At 47.2% G+C, this 21,622-nt stretch overlaps 1 protein-coding gene across 1 annotated transcript in view; it reads left to right on the top strand.

Annotated features, from left to right (window-relative positions):
• Positions 1-21,622, top strand: part of rad51b (RAD51 paralog B) — a gene marked incomplete at both ends in the record, with an annotated part of 37,569 nt that extends 15,947 nt beyond the window's left edge. Inside the window, one exon of the mRNA XM_080860305.1 lies at positions 21,441-21,622. Coding sequence (XP_080716431.1) covers positions 21,441-21,622 — 182 coding nt within the window. The remainder of the gene's footprint in view (positions 1-21,440) is intronic.

Raw genomic sequence — 21,622 nt, 5'->3', positions numbered from 1 at the left:
CGCCTCACATGTTACACGCCTCACATGTTACACGCCTCACATGCTACACGCCTCACATGTTACACGCCTCACATGTTACACGCCTCACATGCTACACGCCTCACATGCTACACGCCTCACATGCTACACGCCTCACATGCTACACGCCTCACATGTTACACGCCTCAAATGTTACAAACCTCACATGTTACACGCCTCACATGTTACACGCCTCAAATGTTACAAACCTCACATGTTACACGCCTCAAATGTTACAAACCTCACATGTTACACGCCTCACATGTTACACGCCTGTTACACACACACACACACACACACACACATGCATACACACAGAGTACTCTCCCCCCGCACAACAAGAGGATCCTTCATGGCCACCCTAAAGGCCATTAGGCACGGCCAGCTACTCGAGGCAGCTGCTGTGACCTACTGATGAGAGCAGCAAACAGTGTCTCCTGCACAACGGGTGGCTACACGCCTCACATGCTACATGCCTCACATGTTACACGCCTCACATGTTACACGCCTCACATGTTACACGCCTCACATGCTACACACTTCACATGCTACACGCCTCACATGCTACACACCTCACATGTTACACACCTCACATGTTACACACCTCACATGTTACACGCCTCACATGTTACACGCCTCACATGCTACACGCCTCACATGTTACACGCCTCACATGTTACATGCTTCACATGTTACATGGCTCACATGTTAAACGCCCCATATGTTACAAACCTCACATGTTACACGCCTCACATGTTACACGCCCTCAGATGTAACAAGCCTTACATGTTACAAGCCTCACATATTTCACGCCTCAGGGCAGCTACACGCTTCACATGTTACATGCCTCACATGCTACACGCCTCACATGTTACAAGCCTTGCATGTTACACGCCTCACATGTTACACGCCTCACATGTTACACGCCTCACATGCTACACGCCTCACATGTTACACGCCTCACATGTTACACGCCTCACATGCTACACGCCTCACATGCTACACGCCTCACATGCTACACGCCTCACATGCTACACGCCTCACATGTTACACGCCTCAAATGTTACAAACCTCACATGTTACACGCCTCACATGTTACACGCCTCAAATGTTACAAACCTCACATGTTACACGCCTCAAATGTTACAAACCTCACATGTTACACGCCTCACATGTTACACGCCTCAAATGTTACAAACCTCACATGTTACACGCCTCACATGCTACACGCCTCACATGTTACACGCCTCACATGTTACACGCCTCACATGCTACACACCTCACATGTTACACACCTCACATGTTACACGCCTCACATGCTACACGCCTCACATGTTACACGCCTCACATGCTACATGCCTAATTACACATGTTACATGCTTCACATGTTACATGCCTCACATGTTAAACGCCCCATATGTTACAAACCTCACATGTTACACGCCTCACATGTTACACGCCCTCAGATGTAACAAGCCTCACATGTAACAAGCCTCACATGTTTCACGCCTCAGGGCAGCTACAGGCTTCACATGTTACACGCCTCACATGCTACACGCCTCACATGTTACAAGCCTTGCATGTTACACGCCTCACATGTTACACGCCTCACATGCTACACGCCTCACATGCTACACGCCTCACATGCTACACGCCTCACATGCCACACGCCTCACATGTTACACGCCTCAAATGTTACAAACCTCACATGTTACACGCCTCACATGTTACACGCCTCAAATGTTACAAACCTCACATGTTACACGCCTCAAATGTTACAAACCTCACATGTTACACGCCTCACATGTTACACGCCTCAAATGTTACAAACCTCACATGTTACACGCCTCACATGCTACACGCCTCACATGTTACACGCCTCACATGTTACACGCCTCACATGCTACACACCTCACATGTTACACACCTCACATGTTACACGCCTCACATGCTACACGCCTCACATGTTACACGCCTCACATGCTACATGCCTAATTACACATGTTACATGCTTCACATGTTACATGCCTCACATGTTAAACGCCCCATATGTTACAAACCTCACATGTTACACGCCTCACATGTTACACGCCCTCAGATGTAACAAGCCTCACATGTAACAAGCCTCACATGTTTCACGCCTCAGGGCAGCTACAGGCTTCACATGTTACACGCCTCACATGCTACACGCCTCACATGTTACAAGCCTTGCATGTTACACGCCTCACATGTTACACGCCTCACATGTTACACGCCTCACATGTTACACGCCTCACATGTTACAAGCCCCACATGTTACACGCCTCAGGGCAGCTACACCCTTCACATGCTACACACCTCACATGCTACACGCCTCACATGTTACACTCCTCACATCAGTGGCAGTTCTACATGGAATTATGCCCCGGGCGAGACCCCCTCCGAGCACGCCCCCCCGGATATTTTTTCACATAAATATATATATAATTTATATCTAATTTTTTCATATAACTAAATAAATGAAATAGAAACTTTACACAATTGCACAAATCACTTTATAGAACTTTAAATAACACACTTAAGGGAATAAATGGGAATAAACTTGCCCTTACTGCCTACAAATATCTGTCATTTGACGCTATATTAACCTATCTTGGGAGGAACAATAAGCTGCTTGGTACTGCCTAGAATTCTATGCATGCCACACTTCAACTTATGACTGGTAAACTATAATGTCACGAAACAGAGTTGTAGCAAATGTCAAATGTTCCGTCTTTGAAGCTGCCTAGAGAAGATATGAACATTCCGTTGGCTAATTACACGGCCCAACGTCAACCCAACTGATGGAAATAAATAATAACTGAACGTGTAACAGTTATGTTGCAAAGCACAATCTTATCGTGAAATTAGATCTCGTGTTTGTTGAGTTAAAACCGAGCTATTGTTGTATAATCATGGGCAGCAGAATAGCAGGCTAACAAAAGTTATAGCCTACCACCAATTAACATTAGCCCTTCATCATGACATGGATACTGTAATCATACAGAGATAACATAGTGGCATACCTTTATGTTTTGCTCGTTTCTCCTCTTTTTTTTTTCGAAATTGCGCTCCTGACGGCGTTTGCCTTTTCCTATCCATCTCTGTGCTTATTTTGCACTCGACAATAAACAAATTCCCCATCCCCCCCAACACTGTCACTCGTACAGAAGTTTAGACTAAACCAATTCACCTTGCCCTTGGTGACACTTAATCGTTCAGTATTACCTATTTGTATAAGCCATTTCACACAATTCAGAAAACCCAAAAACGTGCAGGAATTATATGCCTGTAATTATAATATTATGAATGTGTGTTTTTTGCAAGAAAGTCGAGGTGTGACTGACTTGTGCCCACTAATTGTATTAGAGTATTGCTCTAGCCTACAGTGGATCCCCCCATCCCCCCACTTGTTCCAGTTGGGTGTCCCAGAGGTGAACTTTTCCCCCGCGCTCCCTCCCCTTCCCCGGTTTCACACAAAGATGGCACCTTCCTAGCAAGCAGGGGCGCAGGCAGGAGCGCCTGTAGCCGTAGGGGGCGCCAATTCGCCAATTCCCCACACAGTGATATGATAGATAATAGAAAACCGCTTCGCGGCCCAGATTATTATTGATTTATTTACTTGGTCGTGCCGCCCCCCACGTGACTTGAAAAAGTGCCGCCCCGGGCCACCGCCCGGGTGGTCCGTCCCTAAAACCGTCACTGCCTCACATGTTAGACGCTTCACATGTTACACGCCTAACATGTTACACACCCTCAGATGTAACAAGCCTCCGGGCACCTATACGCCTCACATGTTACACGCCTCAGGGAAGCTACACGCCTAACATGTGATCTGCTAAAGAGTTTTACCTTTTCTAATTTCCAAGGAACTTGGAGGTGTTACTACTGCACTCTGCATACAAGAAATATATACCTGCTTTTAAAACTGAAAGTGACTGGCAATCTAACATTTGGGAAAATCACAATTCAGTTTTCTTTGCTCTTTCTATAAACCAAATTGCTTCAGCGCAGCGACATTCTTAAGACTTGGCAGCCAACATCTACGCAGTAGACAGTACAGCATACAGATAACAAAATGATCTGTATGCTGTGCTGTTTACTGCCTGATGGTGCTGGTGGAGGTGATGCGTGTAGGTGTAGTTCATGATGGTCCTGGTGGAGGTGATGTGTGTAGGTGTAGTTCCTGATGGTGGATGTGGAGGTGATGACTGATGGTGGAGGTGATGCGTGTAGGTGAAGTTCCTGATGGTGGAGGTGGAGGCGATGCATGTAGGTGAAGTTCATGATGGTGCTGGTGGCATTGCTTGAGGATGTTTGTGGTAATTGTCCTAACGATGCCGGATACGACCAAACTATGTCCATCTTCGCAGAGGACGGCATAGCGAAGGTTACACCATCAGTGGAAACGTACCCGCTTCGTATACATAAGGCCAATGTGTTCCCTCGCTCTGTGACTTCATGCCCCAATAGCAGGCCAAGATTTCGGGGCACATTAACAACAGGATATCTTAAACAGATGTGCTCTCCAGAAGCACGTACAATCCTATGAGCTCACATACCCGCTTTCTCGTCCACTCTGCTCTGCTCACAGCCGAGAACCAAATGTTTGCGGGGGAAAAGAAAAAAAAAAGTCGTTACTGTTACGTAATGACCAAGGGAGTGTGTCTCTAGTTCTCCACAGTGTTTGACGAGAGCTTTTTGACCCTGCTTTGTCTTCCACTGGCTATCAGTCTTCTCTTCTATTGACTCTCTGAAAAGAGCTTTTCAGTCCCCACTCCTCTCTCCTTCCTTGTCTCTTTCTTTCTATCTCTCTTTCTCTCTCTATTTGCTCCTCAATCACTCCTTTCAGTCCATCGTTTTATCGTCCTCATTAAATGATCTCATTATAATTCTATCCGTCCGTGGCGCGTTGCTCTCATTACGTCCGCTGATGAGGGGCCGTTATGTAACCTCCTGGTCGGGGTGGCTTCTGACTCGGACTCGGGTCCTTCTGGGCTCGGGATCGGGGGGGAGGAGGCAGGGGATCAGTGCGGAAGCGTGCGTGTGTGTGTGTGTGTGTGTGTGTGTGTGTGTGTGTGTGTGTGTGTGTGTGTGTGTGGGTGTGATGGTTTTTCAGACACGCACAGGCGTATGGGGCATCTTACCTGCAGGTTTTATAAAGGAGGAAAGATGACTTTTTATCCACCCAGGTTTCTGGTCACACAGTCACATTCATTCAACCTCACCTCCTTTTTTGGGGAAAACACAAAAGTCAAATGTCATACTTCCCATGTAGAAAATCTGAAGTGTATGATCTAGCTATGTACTTCTATTGGACAATGGAGCTGAACACTAGCCGACATAGATGCGATGACAGTGACACTCAAATCTCACAGACTACTTGTACAAGATACCCTTAGCATTAGCATTAGCAGCAGTATGGGCCCCATTGAAGCTGTGTGAAATGTACTGAGAGGAGCTTTAGACACACACACACACACACACACACACACACACACACACACACACACAAACTCGGGAGGACCCAGCACCTGTGACGGGGGGAGCGTCTTTTACCCGCCTTATTTGCAGGTTTTGTACTCGTGAGGAAACGTTAATGTGACAACTAGCGCTGGAGAGTAACCTTTGGAAGTCCTCCACGGAATCCTACAGTGACAGAGAGAGCGAGAATCAAAGTGTGTGCCGCTTAGCTCTCAAGTTATCCTGTGTCGTTGAGAGGGTGAAATCTAATTTCACGTGAAACGAAGTTAGTTAACATCACCCTGTGTGTGTGTGTGTGTGTGTTTGTGTGTGTTTGTGTGTGTGTGTGTGTGTGTGTGTGTGTGTGTGTGTGTGTGTGTGTGTGTGTGTGTGTGTGTGTGTTAACATCACCCTCCATTTAGCAGCTGCTGGGACCAGATTAGCTGTGTCGTATGAACGCTAAAAGAGAGAGGAATCCCAGCTCCGGCAGGCTGATTTCCCGCGAGGAAAGGTGACCTGGAGTGGCGTGTGTGTGTGTCTGTGTGTGTACAGTATCCAGCTCATAGATACGGCCCAGATGTCCATCCCTTGGCCAGGTGTGCGGCGCTAACTGCCGGCTTGATATCGCATGGACATCGGCACAGCACAGGCTTCCTGTAAGGGAGCATGGCTCCCAGTGTGTGTGTGTGTTCTTGTGTGTGTGTGTGTGTGTGTGTGTGTGTGTGAGTGTGTGTGAATTGCAATACTGAAGGTCTTTGTCTGCCATTGTGATGTGATTGGAGTCAGCAGATGATTGGATGTGACAGAAAACATATTCGCCAGACCATAGGAAACTGTGAATGGGGCGCTCTCTCTCTCTCTTTCTCTCTCTCTCTCTCTCCCTCTCTCTCTCTCTCTCTCTCTCTGTCTCTCTCTCTTTCTCTCTCTCTGTCTGATGCAACTGTACACGTTCCTGTGGCGGCCTCTTCCTTGCATGTCACTGAAACTTCAGGAGGAGAGGTGAACGCTGTTTCCCAGAGTGCCATCTGACATCCGAGTTATGCCTCTTTACTTCAGGTGCCGTGATTGGATCTGCCGGGTGTCTGCACTCCCCCCCCAGGCCAGGATTAATCTCTGCTCTTTGTTCCCTCAGGAGGGATTGTTTTGTCGGCCCCCCCCCCCCCAACCCCCCCCCCCCCTTTCCCTTTTCTGCTGAGACACTGTTGGCCATCTCTGATTGCACTCCGCCGCGCTCTCGTAACCCTATCACCCCAGCACCGTGGAATCGCACGATGCAGGGGCGTTTAACACACACACACACACACACACACACACTCACACCTGAGACGGCTGGGACTCCATTAGCTCCTCGTCCCCTCGCTCATCCGACTTGTGATCAGTGCAGCAGGTGACCCTACCACGTGAGCGCCTGGAACTCTAGCGCATAGCAGCCGCGTCATTTTTTTATCGCGCACATGTGATGCCCAGCCCCCCACCCCCCCCCCCCCCCCCCTCCCCATCTCTCCCCCTTCCTCGCCCTGTAGAGCATGTTCGGCGGCCCGATGCGCTAAAGCATGCGATTGCTCGGCGCAGTGGCCAGGGGCATCTGTGGAGCGTTTAATGAGACGCCTGGAAACTCTGATGGAGCTTCTGTTCCAGGACCTTTCACAGGCCTGCTGCAGGAGACGCAGCGCTGGGAAATGGAAGCGGGAAAGACAGAGCGAGTGCTGAACAGCTGCCTTTTACGGCCCTAGTGTCTCCTTCTCTCTCTCTCTCTCTCTCTCTCTCTCTCTCTCTTTCTCTTTCTCTTTCTCTTTCTCTTTCTTTCTTTCTCACTCACTCACTCACTCACTCACTCACTCACTCACTCACTCACTCACTCACTCACTCACTCACTCACTCACTCACTCACTCACTCACTCACTCACTCACTCACTCACTCACACACACACACACACACACACACACACACACACACACACACACACACACACACACACACACACACACACACACACACACACACACACACACACACACACACACACACACACACACACACACACACACACACACACACACACACACACACACACACACAGGGTTATACGAGGGTTACACGAACATCCCCTACCAAGGCCACACACCCTCAGGACGATACAATGAACCCTGAAGTCATAGGAGTGGATGGCAGGCAGTTACAGTAGTAAAGTAAAAAATCACAGCAATGTTCACTGATGTAGATAATGAGAGGTGAGAGTGATATTGAGTAAAATTCTGATGGTCAAATGTAAGTTTTGATAGTAATGTATGAGTGAACAGAAACTAGCGGGACTATATAACTATAAAGGAGGTCTTAAGTGGGTGGAGTTCTGTGTTACATTGGCAGCTGCAGCTGTCTACATTTCTTGGCCTAAAAGCCACGGTTGGTCCATTTAGCCTGTGTGTATCAGATCACCCCCCCCCCCCCCCCCCAACCTACCTAGCTAAATGGTCATGTGATTATTTAATAGATTATGACTCCCGATCAGTACTTAGTGATTATTTAATAGATTATGACTCCCGATCAGTATTTAGTGATTAGTTAATAGACTTTTACTCCTGATCAGTGCCTGGTGATTATTTAATTGATTATGACTCATGATCAGTAGTTGGTGATTATTTAATTGATTATGACTCATGATCAGCGCTTGTGCTGTATGCAAAGAAAGTGTTTTTGTAAACTTAAAATATATCTGTCACACACTAGTTTATTAGTGTAATATTTGTTTTCATGTACTCCAACACTTTAATATAGCATAGCAAAAAGAGTCGTAGTAGCAAAAACACATTCTCAGTGTGCTGTATGACCTTGATGTACAGTTCAAAGTTATGCTTGGAGTTAAGTCCTGATTGAAAGCTGCTTTTTTCAGCTAGGGATGACCCCTGACCCAAGGCCTGTCTCTGAGCACCACACACAAACACACACACACACACAAACACACAAACAAACACACACACACAAACACACACACTCACAAACACAAACACACACACACACACCTGTCTCTGAGCACCTCGGGGTGAGGCATGCACGGCCACGGCCAAAGCCAAGGCCAAAAACAATCCAGTCCAGCGCAGTCCTGAGGAAATGGAAAAATTCCTCATCTTTCAGGAGGAATTCTGCTTCCTCCTCCTCCTCCTCCTCCTCCTATCTGTCAAAGCTCGAGCCTTTAGACGATTGAGCCCCAGCTCAAGTGCCGCCGCTGCTGCTTCTCCTGTTGATTGTAGCCAGCGTCTTGGCCCTTCCTGCAAATGCTGATTAGTATGGAATTGGCAAGCGTTCGTGTGTGTGTGTGTGTGAGCGTGTGTGAGTATCATCAGATCCGGACGCTTTTTTTTTTGTTCTGCGGCTGAGCTGTTTGGTTAAGGCCCCTCGGACCTCAACTCCCTTTTTCTCGTGGAGCTGTGTGTGTGTGTGTGTGTGTGTGTGTGTGTGTGTCTGTGTGTGTGCGCTGCCAGTCTCTGCTTTTCATTAGTGCTGCCGAGAGATGGCGGAGTGCGTGTGGACGCCCTGGAATGCGGGCTCGGAATGCCGTGTGGTTTAATGCGGTTTTGATATCTGTGCATTCATGCGCAGTGATAAGGAGCCGGAGAGGTATTACAACACAGCAACAACTCCCCCCCCCCCCCCCCCCCCTCCTGAGAAAGACTCCAGGGTACTGAAATCACTTCTGAAGTTTTAACAGCAGTTTATAGATAGAAATGATTAAGCTGGGCAGCCTGGATTTGCACGTAAAAATATGTTGATTTCACATATGTTTGAATCTGTGTGTGTGTATCCCCGTGTGTGTTTCACATATGTTTGTTGATGATTTGAATAAATGGCGATGGTATTCGGATGTGAGTGATGTGGTGGAATCCTGGGTGTGCTATGAATCATAGTGTGTGTGTGTGTGTGTGTGTGGTTGTGTGTGTGTGTCTGTCCCTTTGTGGGTGAGTGTGGGGGGGTGTCTGTGTGGGTGAGTGTGTGTGGGTGAGTCTGTGTGTGTGGGGGTGAGTGTGTGGGTGTGGGGGGGGCGGGGGGTTGTGTGGGTGTCCTATTGTGATACACACAGGAAAGGAATGAAGAGTGACTTAGAGTTTGTCACAGCCTATTATGCTTTCTTCACCATGAAATGGAGGGAGGGAGGGAGGGAGGGATGGATAGATGATATTCCTCATTAACCTTGTGTACAGCTGCAATGAAGGTCATGGGCCTCTATGTAGAGTGGGAGAGAGTAACCACTAATCCCTTGGATTAGCTGTCCTCTCTGCTGCCTCTCTGGTGCATCTCTCTCCTCTCTGCTGCCTCTCTCCTCTCGGTCTCTTTCTCTCTTCTCCCACTCCTCTCGCCTCTCTCTCTCTCTTTCTCTCTCCTCTCTCTTTCTCCCTTTTCCCACTCCTCTCTCTATCCCTCTCTCTCTCTCTCTCTCTTTCTCTCTCTTTCTCCCTTCTCCCTTCTCCCACTCCTCTCTCCTCTCCTCTCTCTCTCTCCCTCTCCCTCTCTCGCTCTCTCTCTCTCTCTCTTTCTCTCTCTTTCTCCCTTCTCCCACTCCAGTCCCCTGTTGTTAGGAAACGCGTCTCGTTCATCACCTCACCAGTGCTCACATCTGAGCCTTCTTACGGGGATGTGTTCTGAGCCCCAACGTCAGTGTTTGTCAGTGAGGTCATTTGGACCTGTTTTTTTTTTTTTAAACCTTGTATCTGTGCCTGTCTGTTAAGACCTCTCTCTGGAGCGCTTTGTGTGTGTGTGTGTGAGTGTGAGTGTGAGTGTGGGTCTGTGAGTGTGGGTCTGGGTGTGTGTGTGCGAGAGAAAGAAGAAAGGGACAGACCATTTGGCAGCAGACCCTGTTGTCCTCTGGATTCCTACCGATGAAGTGGCCTGTGTCTTGTACCCCTTGTCCAGCTAACAGCCTGGCAGCCATTTTCCACCTCCTGTGTTCCATGGGCCTTTGTTCCGTGGCCCGGTGTCCTGTGCCCCGCGTTCCATGGCCCGATGTTCCGTGCCCTGTGTTCCGTGGTTTATCCCGTGCCCTGCGTTCCCACAGCCTGCTATCCTCTGGAGATCGGCGCCCCTCTGGCAGCTTCCTCTTTCCTCTCCGACAGCCTGGGCCACTCCACAGCTCTTCCTGCTCTGCCGCTTCTGTCCCGTCAGCACAAAGAGACACCGGGACAACATCCCAGACAGCCACACCAGTGCGCATTAATAGACTTGTACCTGAGAGGTGAGCTAGCTCATATGGGAAAGCTCTGCAAAAGAAAAAAAAAATAGGGATTATTTTGTTTTGTATATTGATATATTGTCACTTAATACCTTTTTTTTTTAAAAGGTTGTATAGCCTTTTTTCACTCCGGCAAGGGGACTGCCAATGGAAACTTGCCTTCTGGCTATAATTGGGAGCATTTACATTTTAATGTTCATGAATCTACACTGTCCCTCTTGATCAAATAAATATTACTTACTTACTTACTTACTTACACTTGTCCTGCATGACTTGCATGATGGGCCTAAAGAGCCTGCATGTACATTTCACACAAAATAGTATAATACCCTTCATAATGCGTTTATACTATGTGTGAATGAGCATGTGTATTTCACATTCCACATGTGGGAGATTAGGAGGGAGCGGGAGAAAGCACACAAGTCTAATCAGATGCTAAAACCAACAGTTGGATTTATCAAGCAACGAGGGTTGTCCTAATAGTGGGAGTAGTTATTCAAACAAGCAGAATATGTGATCTCTGTTTGAAACTGTTCTTAAGCCAAGGAGTGGGCTACACAGAGTTTTCGTTCTGTCACTGTAATGTTATTTATAATTATGTCACGGCTCAAATCAGTCACCTCCGATGTTCAATTACGAGCGTCTGAAATGTCAATTAAATGAATGAATTCAAATAGTCACCTGACTCATCCATAGTTTAGTGTATTAAACTCTTGCTTGTAAACAGTGCAGTTATGCACACAATGTACAAAAGCCTGATGAAAAATGCTAACCTACCTGACAGTTGGAGGCCCCAGAATGAGGTCTTTGATGTTTGTCATACCAGTGCTCTTATGTAACGTCTACAGAAGCATCTAGCCAGTAAGAGTACCACCATAGACATCAGTCTATGGGCAGTTCAGTTTATATGATGGTGAGCTTTGATCTTCCGATAATTAGATACATTCTCTTGCATTAATCCATCATTCATACCATTATAGTACATCATCTTGTGCAGGCCAGTTAGCCTCAAGGCCACTGCCAGGTTGTTAACATTAGCAGTCATCTTGTAGTATTTATAGCAGTGTAGATAGTAGAGGGTGGTCGAGGAGGCTCTCCCTCCCATAATCCCACATCTCTTGGCTCTAAGAACCAGAGGAGGAGCACATTCCTCAGAGCAGTGTGCTACCAGGTGACGAGACTTCCTGGCCTCCCTCCCTATCCCCCCACCCCCACATGCCTTGTCTTTCCCTTTTGGAGTCCTGTGTGTGTGTGTGTGTGTGTGTGTGTGTGTGTGTGTGTGTGTGTGTGTGTGTGTGTGTGTGTTTGTCTTGAAGTTGGTTGGTGTATGTAGGAGTGTTTCCACTGCATGAGAACCATACATCATATAGAAACGATCCCAGGATCGCGGAGTACAGCTCCCTTGAGACTTAACTGGTGTGCAAGTGCCCTAGTTCTGTAAAAGTGTGACTTAGTGCCTTGAATGTGCGTTTGTACTTAAAGAAGTGCACCAATGGGTTACGTTAGAGTGTGTCTGTCTCTGTTAACAAATCCTACAACCATTCATGTGGTTCTGGCCCGAACCGAAGCGAATCCAAGAGGTTTATTCGTGTTTAGTCAGACTTGGCAGTGTGTATCTAACAGAGGCGAGCATATCTAGAAAAGATTAAAAAAACGAAAGACCGAAATGTAGAAAGGACCGTTGCGGGATATGTGGTCTGTGAAGAGTTAAGTCTCTGTGTGTCAGGATCTGAGAAGGTGTGTGTGTGTGTGTGTGTGTGTGTGTGTGTGTGTGTGTGTGTGTGTGTGGTTGGTAATCTGGCTGCAGGAATGCAGTGAGTGCAGACTGTTAAACACTCCCCTCCTCTCCCTCTGTGTGCACCACACAAAGAGTGCTTTGTTCTGCAGTCCCTCAACCCCTCCTCTCCCCTTCTCTCTCTCTCTCTCTCTCCCTCTTTCTCTTTCTCTGCCTCTTCTCTGGCTTCTCTCCCTTCCCTCAACCCCTCCTTTCCCCTTCTCTCTCTCTCCCTCTCCCTCACACATACTCTTATATACATGCGCTTTCTTTCTCTCCCTCTTCCTGCGTCTGCCTCTGTCTCTCTGTTACACATGCACTCACACACTCAATACATTTGATATTGAACTTGTTCTGTCTTCATCTTTACTGTCACTCAAAGCCCATAGTTATGAATCTGGCCAATTGTTTGGCCACTCTTTCCCTCTCTCTCTCTCTCTCTCTCTCACTCTCGCTCTGTCTCTCTCCCACTCACTCACTCACTCATTCACTCACTCACTCACTCACACACACACACACACTTCTATCCTCCAGCACTGGCTAATAAACAACCAGGGCAAATAAGAGAAGGAGGAAACTCTGCGGAGACTCACAAACGTGAAACAGCTTGGATGGTGTGTGTGTGTGTGTGTGTGTGTGTGTGTGTTCCTGTCTTATACAGTTACAGTGTTTAACCACGGCTCAAGCGGTCCAAAACCAGTATCTGCCCCTAGACTGAAGTTGCTGGAGCTTTGCTTTAGTGTGTGTGTGTGTGTGTGTGTGTGTGTGTGTGTGTGTGTGTGTTTTTGTGTGTGTGTGTGTGTGAGAGAGTGAGTGTGTTTAACTTACGTCTCACAAGGTGCACAGTGCTTTCCCCAGCTGGTGTGTGATTGAATCTGCTAAAATAATCAGGCCTCCCTCATAGGCTCTTCCCACCCACCCGTTTCTTCCCCTCTCTCTCTCTCTCTCTCTCTCCCTCTCTCTCTCTCCTCCTGTCTTCCCCTCTCTCTCTCCTGCAATGCTTTAAATGCCTCTGATCTATGCTGCCACAGCTGCTGCTTAGTATTCTGTCTGCTAACACACTAACTAACACATGCACACACATACACGTCTTTGTCAGTTTCGTTAGGACTTAGGACTGTCCTCATTTTGGTGTGACGGTTGTGTGAGGGTGTCTGATTGTCTTGCCTCCACTCTCTTCAAAAACTCTCTGCTGGTTGTCGGACAACTCTCTTTGACTCCCAGATATTCATAATCGGAACTGTGACTAGAGCCCACAGACTGATATTAGTCATAACACACACACACACACACACACACACACACACACACACACACACATACACACCATCAAGAAAGCATTTCAAAATCTAGTGCCTAAATGGTTTCTTTCTTTCTCAGCCAGTATCAAGACTGGGAATTAGCTTACTTACTACAGGTAACATATTGGTTTGGGCTGGTCACGGAAACTTTTGCAAAATATCTAAATACTAAAGTCTACTGGCTGAGTAACTAAACAGATACTCCATGGGCCTGTTACAAAACTCTTAAGTCACAAAAACTAAGCTCACTGATCCAGTTACAAAACTGTTGTCCTCAAAACTGAGTTTCAACTGTGAATGGTGAAACACATTCACCGCTATCCTCTCTATTGTAGCTGAGTGAATGTAAAGCTTTTATCAGTATATGTTCAGAAATATGACCTATGATCTTAGTGTTGCTGCTTAAAGGTTGTATTTGGCTTCAAGGTTTTAACCAGTTTCAACCAGAATACATACTGTATGTTATCTAAGCCTAAACTGACTGGCCAAGAGCACCAGAGGACCCAACGCAAATATGGCCACATTTAGCCAGGGACCTAATGATGACATCTGGGGCAGAGCCAGTTGTACACATACTAACATTTCTGGCTAATACTGGCTAGCGTTTCACGTTTAGTCTGGCTAATATTCCAACAGATTCATCCAAAAGTGAGCAGCCTCAAACTATATCCAACCCCACCCGTGTGGAAGGTTTTCAGTTTCATTAAGGAGGGTTTCTGTTGATATTTCTCACCCTGCCAATGTGATCACATTAACTTTGTTTATTCCAAAGCTATCTCTGTCAAGAGATTGACTGTAAATGACGGAAACTGTCACATTTTCCTTTCGAAGTCCCTTTCAGTAGGAAAGAGTACCAGACTTCATGGTGATTACCAGAAGCTCAGTACTACTGCATCTGGTCTATGAACCAGCATTTGGCCTGCTCCTGCTTAGACACGGAATGCCTTCAGAGCAAATGCCTTTGTGTTTAATTAAGGACCGACGGTGTGTTTGCATGTGTCGGGTTCCTGCGGAGCGCTTGGCAGAGGGGTTAGATGAGGTGATGGACGCTCAGCATTGGCAGCGTGGATGGTTCCTCATTAGGACTGAGGACTAGATGGGTGAGACGACCCTCAGAGACAGAGGGGAAAGGAAAGAGAGACAGAGAAAAAGAGGGGAAAGGGGAAGAAAGAGAGTAAAAGAGGGGAAAAGGAAAGAGAGACAGAGGACAAGAAAGGAAAGGAAGTAAAGACAAAGGAAAAGAGGGAAAAAGGAAAGAGATGGAGGAAAAGAGGGGAAAGAAAGAGAGACAGGAAAAGAGGGGAAAAGGAAAGAGAGAGGAAAAGAGGGGAAAGAAAGAGAGACAGGAAAAGATGGGAAAGAAAGAGAGACAGAGGAAAAGATGGGGAAAGGAAATAAAGACAGGAAAAGAAAGGAAAGGAAAGATAGATAGAGGAAAAGAGGGGAAAGAAAGAGAGACAGTGAAAGAGGGGAAAGGAAAGAGACGGAGGAAAAGAGGGGAAAGAAAGAGAGACAGAGGAAAAGATGGGAAAGAAAGAGAGACAGAGGAAAAGAGGGGGAAAGGAAAGATAGACAGGAAAAGAGGGGGAAAGGAAATAAAGACAGGAAAGGAAAGATAGACAGAGGAAAAGAGGGGAAAGAAAGGGAGACAGTGAAAGAGGGGAAAGGAAAGAGATTGGTTGGCCTTTGATTGGGCTTGTCTTTGGCTGTCCTTTTTTTGTGTCTTTTTCTTTTTTGTGTTTTCTTGGTTGGCCAGAAGTGAGATCTCTTCCGTCTGACATCGCCAGAACAATGCAACGTGACGGTCAGTGGAAACTGCAGTCTGATGATTTCCTCCCTGTGGGGTTATGATGGGGGGGTTATGTAAGGCTGCCCCACACACACACACACACACACACACACATGCTCGCTTACATTTACTCACAACAGTAACGCACATACATAGCCACATACGTACACACACTTGCTCACATGAAAAGGGTACTGGCTGCCTCAGCCTTCACAGTTCTTAATTATAACAGTTGTGAAACCTGCAGCCACGCAAACACACACATACTTAATCAGACACACACACATATGCACACACACACACACACACACACACACACACACACATAGACACACACATATGCACACACACACACACACACACACATAGACACACACATATGCACACACACACACACACACACACACACACACACACACACACACATACACACACACACACACACACACACACAGACCGGGAGAGATGGGGCTCAAACAAACACATCCGCAGGAAACAGGGAAATGGGTTCTCTGATAACTGTCTGCTTTCTCTGGCATTACTTACATTATTTGTGGGGCCTTACTTCCATGAACCGGCCATTGTGTGAGGTTGTGTGTGGTTGTGTGTGTGTATGTTTGGACCCACAGATAAACATGAAAGGAAAGTCCTTGGCCAGTTGGCTGACTCAGTGTTTCCAACAGGCAGGCAGGGCTGTGTGTGTGTGTGTGTGTGTGTGTGTGTGTGTGTGAGAATGGGGGCTGTTTTAGTGAGGGGTGCTATGGGAGAGTGCTGTGAATCTTGGCCCACTAAACCACTCTGACTCATCATGTGCTGTCGGACGGCATCAAGAAGCCCTTTCCCCCATCTCTGCTAGCCTAGCGCCCTCCACCAAAGCAGGAATAGCTCCCAGGACTAGGAGAGAGGGAGCTAGAGAAAGGGACGGAAAGAGAGAGAGAGAGAGAGTGAGAGAATGGGGGAAACAGAGGGTGTGTGCTGGATTCTAATAGCCCCCTGTAATTTAGCAGTTTGATTTGATTATTTGTGGGGTTTATGTTGGCTCCGCTCTCTGGCCCAGTCCTGGGAGAGAGGCAGCCCAGCCGAGAGAGAGAGAGAGAGAGAGAGAGAGAGAGAGAGACGAAAGAGATAGAGAGAGAGTGCAGCCCAGCCAAAAGAGAGAGAGAGAGAGAGAGAGAGAGAGAGAGAGAGAGGGAGAGACGAAAGAGATAGAGAGACGAAAGAGATAGAGAGAGAGTGCAGCCCAGCCGAGAGAGAGAGAGAGAGAGAGAGAGAGAGAGAGACGAAAGAGATAGAGAGAGAGTGCAGCCCAGCCAAAAGAGAGAGAGAGACGAAAGAGATAGAGAGACGAAAGAGATAGAGAGAGAGTGCAGCCCAGCCAAAAGAGAGAGAGAGAGAGAAGAGAGAGAGACAAAAGAGAGAGAGAGAGAGAGAGTGCAGCCCAGCCAACAGAGAGAGAGAGAGAAGAGAGAAAGACAAAAGAGAGAGAGAGAGTGCAGCCCAGCCAAAAGAGAGAGAGAGAGAGACGAAAGAGAGAGAGAGTGCAGCCCAGCCGAGAGAGAGAAAGAGGCAGCCCGACCAGGCTTAGCCATGGGTGTTACATAAGACGCTACAGTCCTCACACAGCACACAGGCCTGGCTGCAGAGAGAGACGAGGAGAGAGAGACTGAGACGAGGGAGAGACGAGGGAGAGACGAGGGAGAGACGAGACGAGGAGAGAGAGACAACAGAGAGATAGACGAGAGGGTGGGAAACAGGGAGAGCAAAAATGAGAACAGACAAAGAAATGGAGAGAGAGAAAGAGATAGAGAGAGATAATGGTGGAAGGAAACAGACGGCAAAGACGAGAAGAGGAGAAATGGAGAGATAGATAGAGAGGAAGAGATAATGCTGGGAAGAGAGAAACTAGGCGAGATTAGTACTGGGAAGCGGCGGTGTTGAAATAGGAGTCGGAGTAATGGAGAGAGAGAAGGAAAACACGTCTCAAAATCGGATCTTGTAGGTTAGCTGGTTTGGCCGTCGGTTGTTTTTCGCTCCGGCTCCCATCCCGCAGTTTGTGTGATGACGTGTAGCAGTGAGGTGTGCATAGGGAGGTGTGTGATGAGGTGTAGCAGGGAGGTGAGCATAGGGAGGTGTGTGATGAGGTGTAACAGGGAGGTGAGCATAGGGAGGTGTGTGATGAGGTTTTAACAGGGAGGTGAGCATAGGGAGGTGTGTGATGAGGTGTAGCAGGGAGGTGAGCATAGGGAGGTGTGTGATGAGGTGTAACAGGGAGGTGAGCATAGGGAGGTGTGTGATGAGGTGTAACAGGGAGGTGAGCATAGGGAGGTGTGTGATGAGGTGTAGCAGGGAGGTGAGCATAGGGAGGTGTGTGATGAGGTGTAACAGGGAGGTGAGCATAGGGAGGTGTGTGATGAGGTGTAACAGGGAGGTGAGCATAGGGAGGTGTGTGATGAGGTGTAACAGGGAGGTGAGCATAGGGAGGTGTGTGATGAGGTGTAGCAGGGAGGTGAGCATAGGGAGGTGTGTGATGAGGTGTAACAGGGAGGTGAGCATAGGGAGGTGTGTGATGAGGTGTAACAGGGAGGTGAGCATAGGGAGGTGTGTGATGAGGTGTAACAGGGAGGTGAGCATAGGGAGGTGTGTGATGAGGTGTAACAGTTAGGTGTACCATCTCCTCTGGTCTCACACTGGTTTCTCTCAGTGTGTGTGTTGTGTGTGTTGTGTGTTTATTTGTTTGTGTGCAAGTGTGCATGCATGTGTGCGTGTGTGTGTGTACACATGTGTGTGTGTGTGTGTGTGTGTGTGTGGTGGATACTGTAGCATCCCTCCTGTGAGCCTGGGCAAACCAGCGCTGGACTCCTGTCTGCAGTGGCCTCTCCACAGAGAACTCAGTGTACCAAAGCAGCCAGATGGAAAATGCATCTCTCTTGAACCCACCCCCTGCACACACACACACACTGGCACGCACGCACACACACACACACTCGCGCGTACACGCACACAAACACGCACGCACGCACACACACGCACGCAGACACAAACAGACACACACACACACACACACACACACACACACACACACACACACACACACACACACACACGCACACACACACACATACATGCACTCATACACACTCACCCTCTCTTACTCCCACGCATACACACACTCATACATATATACACCAGGGATTCCGTTAGCTGGTCATTTCCAAGTTTTGCTTGCTAAAGTTGATTAAAAAACTTGTCAATCAAAATGTTTAGTAATGATGCTCATCCAAAGCATAAACCATATCCTTAAACCGGACACTTGTGATTTAACTAAAGCAAATCAATCATCTTATTGTTATCATCTTATTTATTGATTAGCACAATCACAAAATCGAACCACTACCCGCTTCCATTAGCCAGCATGGGGGACTCAATCTTATCACTGTTAGTTAGGCTTCAGTCCGAGCTCCACCACACACATCATGGCGATTATCCTTATCAGATTGTTCTATTTCTGCAAGGAGGGCGTTCTCTATTGGAAGCATCAGCTGCTCTTTGGGCTTGTTTGATAGCCTGGGCAGTTCTGTTCTTCACTGGGGCAGTTCTGTTATTCAATGGGGCAGTTCTGTTCTTCACTGGGGCAATTCTGTTATTTAGTCAGTTCTGTTCTTCACTGAGGGCGGTTCTGTTCTTCACTGGGGCAGTTCTGTTCTTCACTGGGGCAGTTCTGTTCTTCATAGGGGGCAGTTCTGTTCTTCACTTGGGGCAGTTCTGTTCTTCATAGGGGGCAGTTCTGTTCTTCACTGGGGGCAGTTTTGTTGTTCACTGGGGCAGTTCTGTTATTCACTGGGGCAATTCTGTTGTTCACTGGGGCAGTTCTGTTGTTCACTGGGGGCAGTTCTGTTCTTCACTGGGGCAATTCTGTTCTTCACTGGGGCAATTCTGTTATTCACTGGGGCAGTTCTCCCAAACCATGTGTTGCTGATGTTGACCAATAGACTATATATGGGGTTTAGCTTGTCTTGTAGGGCCATTGCTTTGGTAATTATCTTGTTAAGTTGCGGCAAAGGTTGTGCTGAAATTATGAAGGATCTAGCGATCTAGCTAGCAACATTAAACAATGCTGTTGTGGTTTTCTTTTCAACTTGAAATGCATGAAAAGTGCGCGTGTTTCTCTCTTTAGTTTTACATCTTTCGACTAGTTCTTTAGTTTCCTGTGTCCATGCAGGACGTTGTCTTTTCTTTGTCAAACTAGGTGTACATTGTATAGGTTAAATTATATTTGCGTTTGTAGCATTTTATCGAATCCCAATTTTTTTTTTTTATTAAAATAAGTTATTTTCAGACACCGGGCCTACAAGAAAACATCTTAGCAGAGAAACCTTACACACACACACACACACACACGCACGCACGCACACAGACACACACACATATTTACGCTCTCTCACACACACATACAAACTCATTTACTCTCTCACACACACTTTTAATCTCTCTCTAACACAGACACATACATAAACAAACACACACACACACACTCGTTAACTCTCTTACACACACGTTTACTCTCTCTCACACACACACACACACACACACACATACATAAACATACACACACAGTCTCCCTCCCTTGGCCTGAAGAGGCAGAGCCCAACTAAGGCCCAGGCAGGGCCGTGTCTGAAGAGGGTTTATTGCCCTGCTTATCTTGAGCTCAGAGGAAGGCTGGATTATGGAGTTTGTGTGTGTGTGTGTGTGTGTGTGTGTGTGTGTGTGTGTGTGTGTGTGTGTGTGTGTGTGTCCAGTCCTATCAGAGGAAGGCTGGATTATGGAGCGTGCAGCAGTCATGGAAATAAACGTATCTTTGGAAATAGGCAATGATCGCCATTGGTCTGCATTCTAGATCTCTATTTCTACTTTTGTGACTCTTATGTCTCTCCCCCGGCAACACACACACACATACACACACACTCCACCCATTGCTCTATCATTTTTTGTTTTTGAAACCTTTTTATCCCAAATGAATCTTGCGCCAGTGCTCCATTGCATTGTGAATGGCTGCCATGGTCAGCTAGATGTGGAGGGTTGCAGCTAGCATCCCTCAGGCAGAAGGAGGCAAAACGCTCCATGGTTCTGCCAATCAATCGCTAACATTGTTAGCATTTGGAGGACCTTCAACTTCAGTCAGACGATAAGAAATTACATTTATCTGAAAATGTCAGCAGGCACACTGTAGCATTGTATCAATGCTTTCTTTCTCCCTGGAGTCCAGACCAACTCTCCCAGCAGACCATCAGTGTGGGACAGCAATTACTTGAAGACCAGCGAGAAAAGTGTGACAGTGTTGTAGTTTGCGTTTTTTTGATCTTGCAGAAATTGGGTACATTATAGTCACTGTGCTGAAGCTGTTATTTATGTTTACAAACGTTAGTTTGTATGGGAGCATGTAAAGGTCAATTTTAGTTTGAAGTGTTTTCTTGTTTCTCTTTTCAGGGTTTTATCTATGTCCTACACCCTACAGAGGGCATGTGTTGTGTGTCAACAAGCTCCCTTGCCTAAGTTGAACTTTCTCCAAGCAGTAATATTTGACTCCAGGGCTTGTTTTACTTTGCTTTGGACTAGTTTTAGTGTGTGTATGAGCATGTGTGTGTATGTGCATGTGACCTTCTTCTAGAACTGAATAGACTGACTTTAGTGATTTAAATGTTTAAATGTGATCTCCATTATGCATGAGTGGGTGACATATGACCTTTGCATGGGTGGGTGACCTATGACCTTTGCATGAGTGGGTGACTCAGCTCAATCTTCAAACCCTTGCAGTACCATCAGTCCCAGGTGTCAACCCTTTTGTTGTGTTTTCCAAGGAAATGCAAGCAAGGAAATGATGTCAGCGCAAGGTACAGACCCAGGGCTTCATCAGATCCGGGTGAGGACAGGTTTGGACTACAGATTGACAGGAGCCATGGTGACGACGGCCCCCTCCACCATCACCGCCGCCACCTACACCACCACCACCGTCGGAAGGTGTGAGAATACTGGTGTGTGA

This window comes from Sprattus sprattus (assembly GCF_963457725.1).
Source record: "Sprattus sprattus genome assembly, chromosome: 2".
Lineage (NCBI taxonomy): Eukaryota > Metazoa > Chordata > Actinopteri > Clupeiformes > Clupeidae > Sprattus > Sprattus sprattus.
This window is presented reverse-complemented; position numbering and strand designations above follow the sequence as displayed.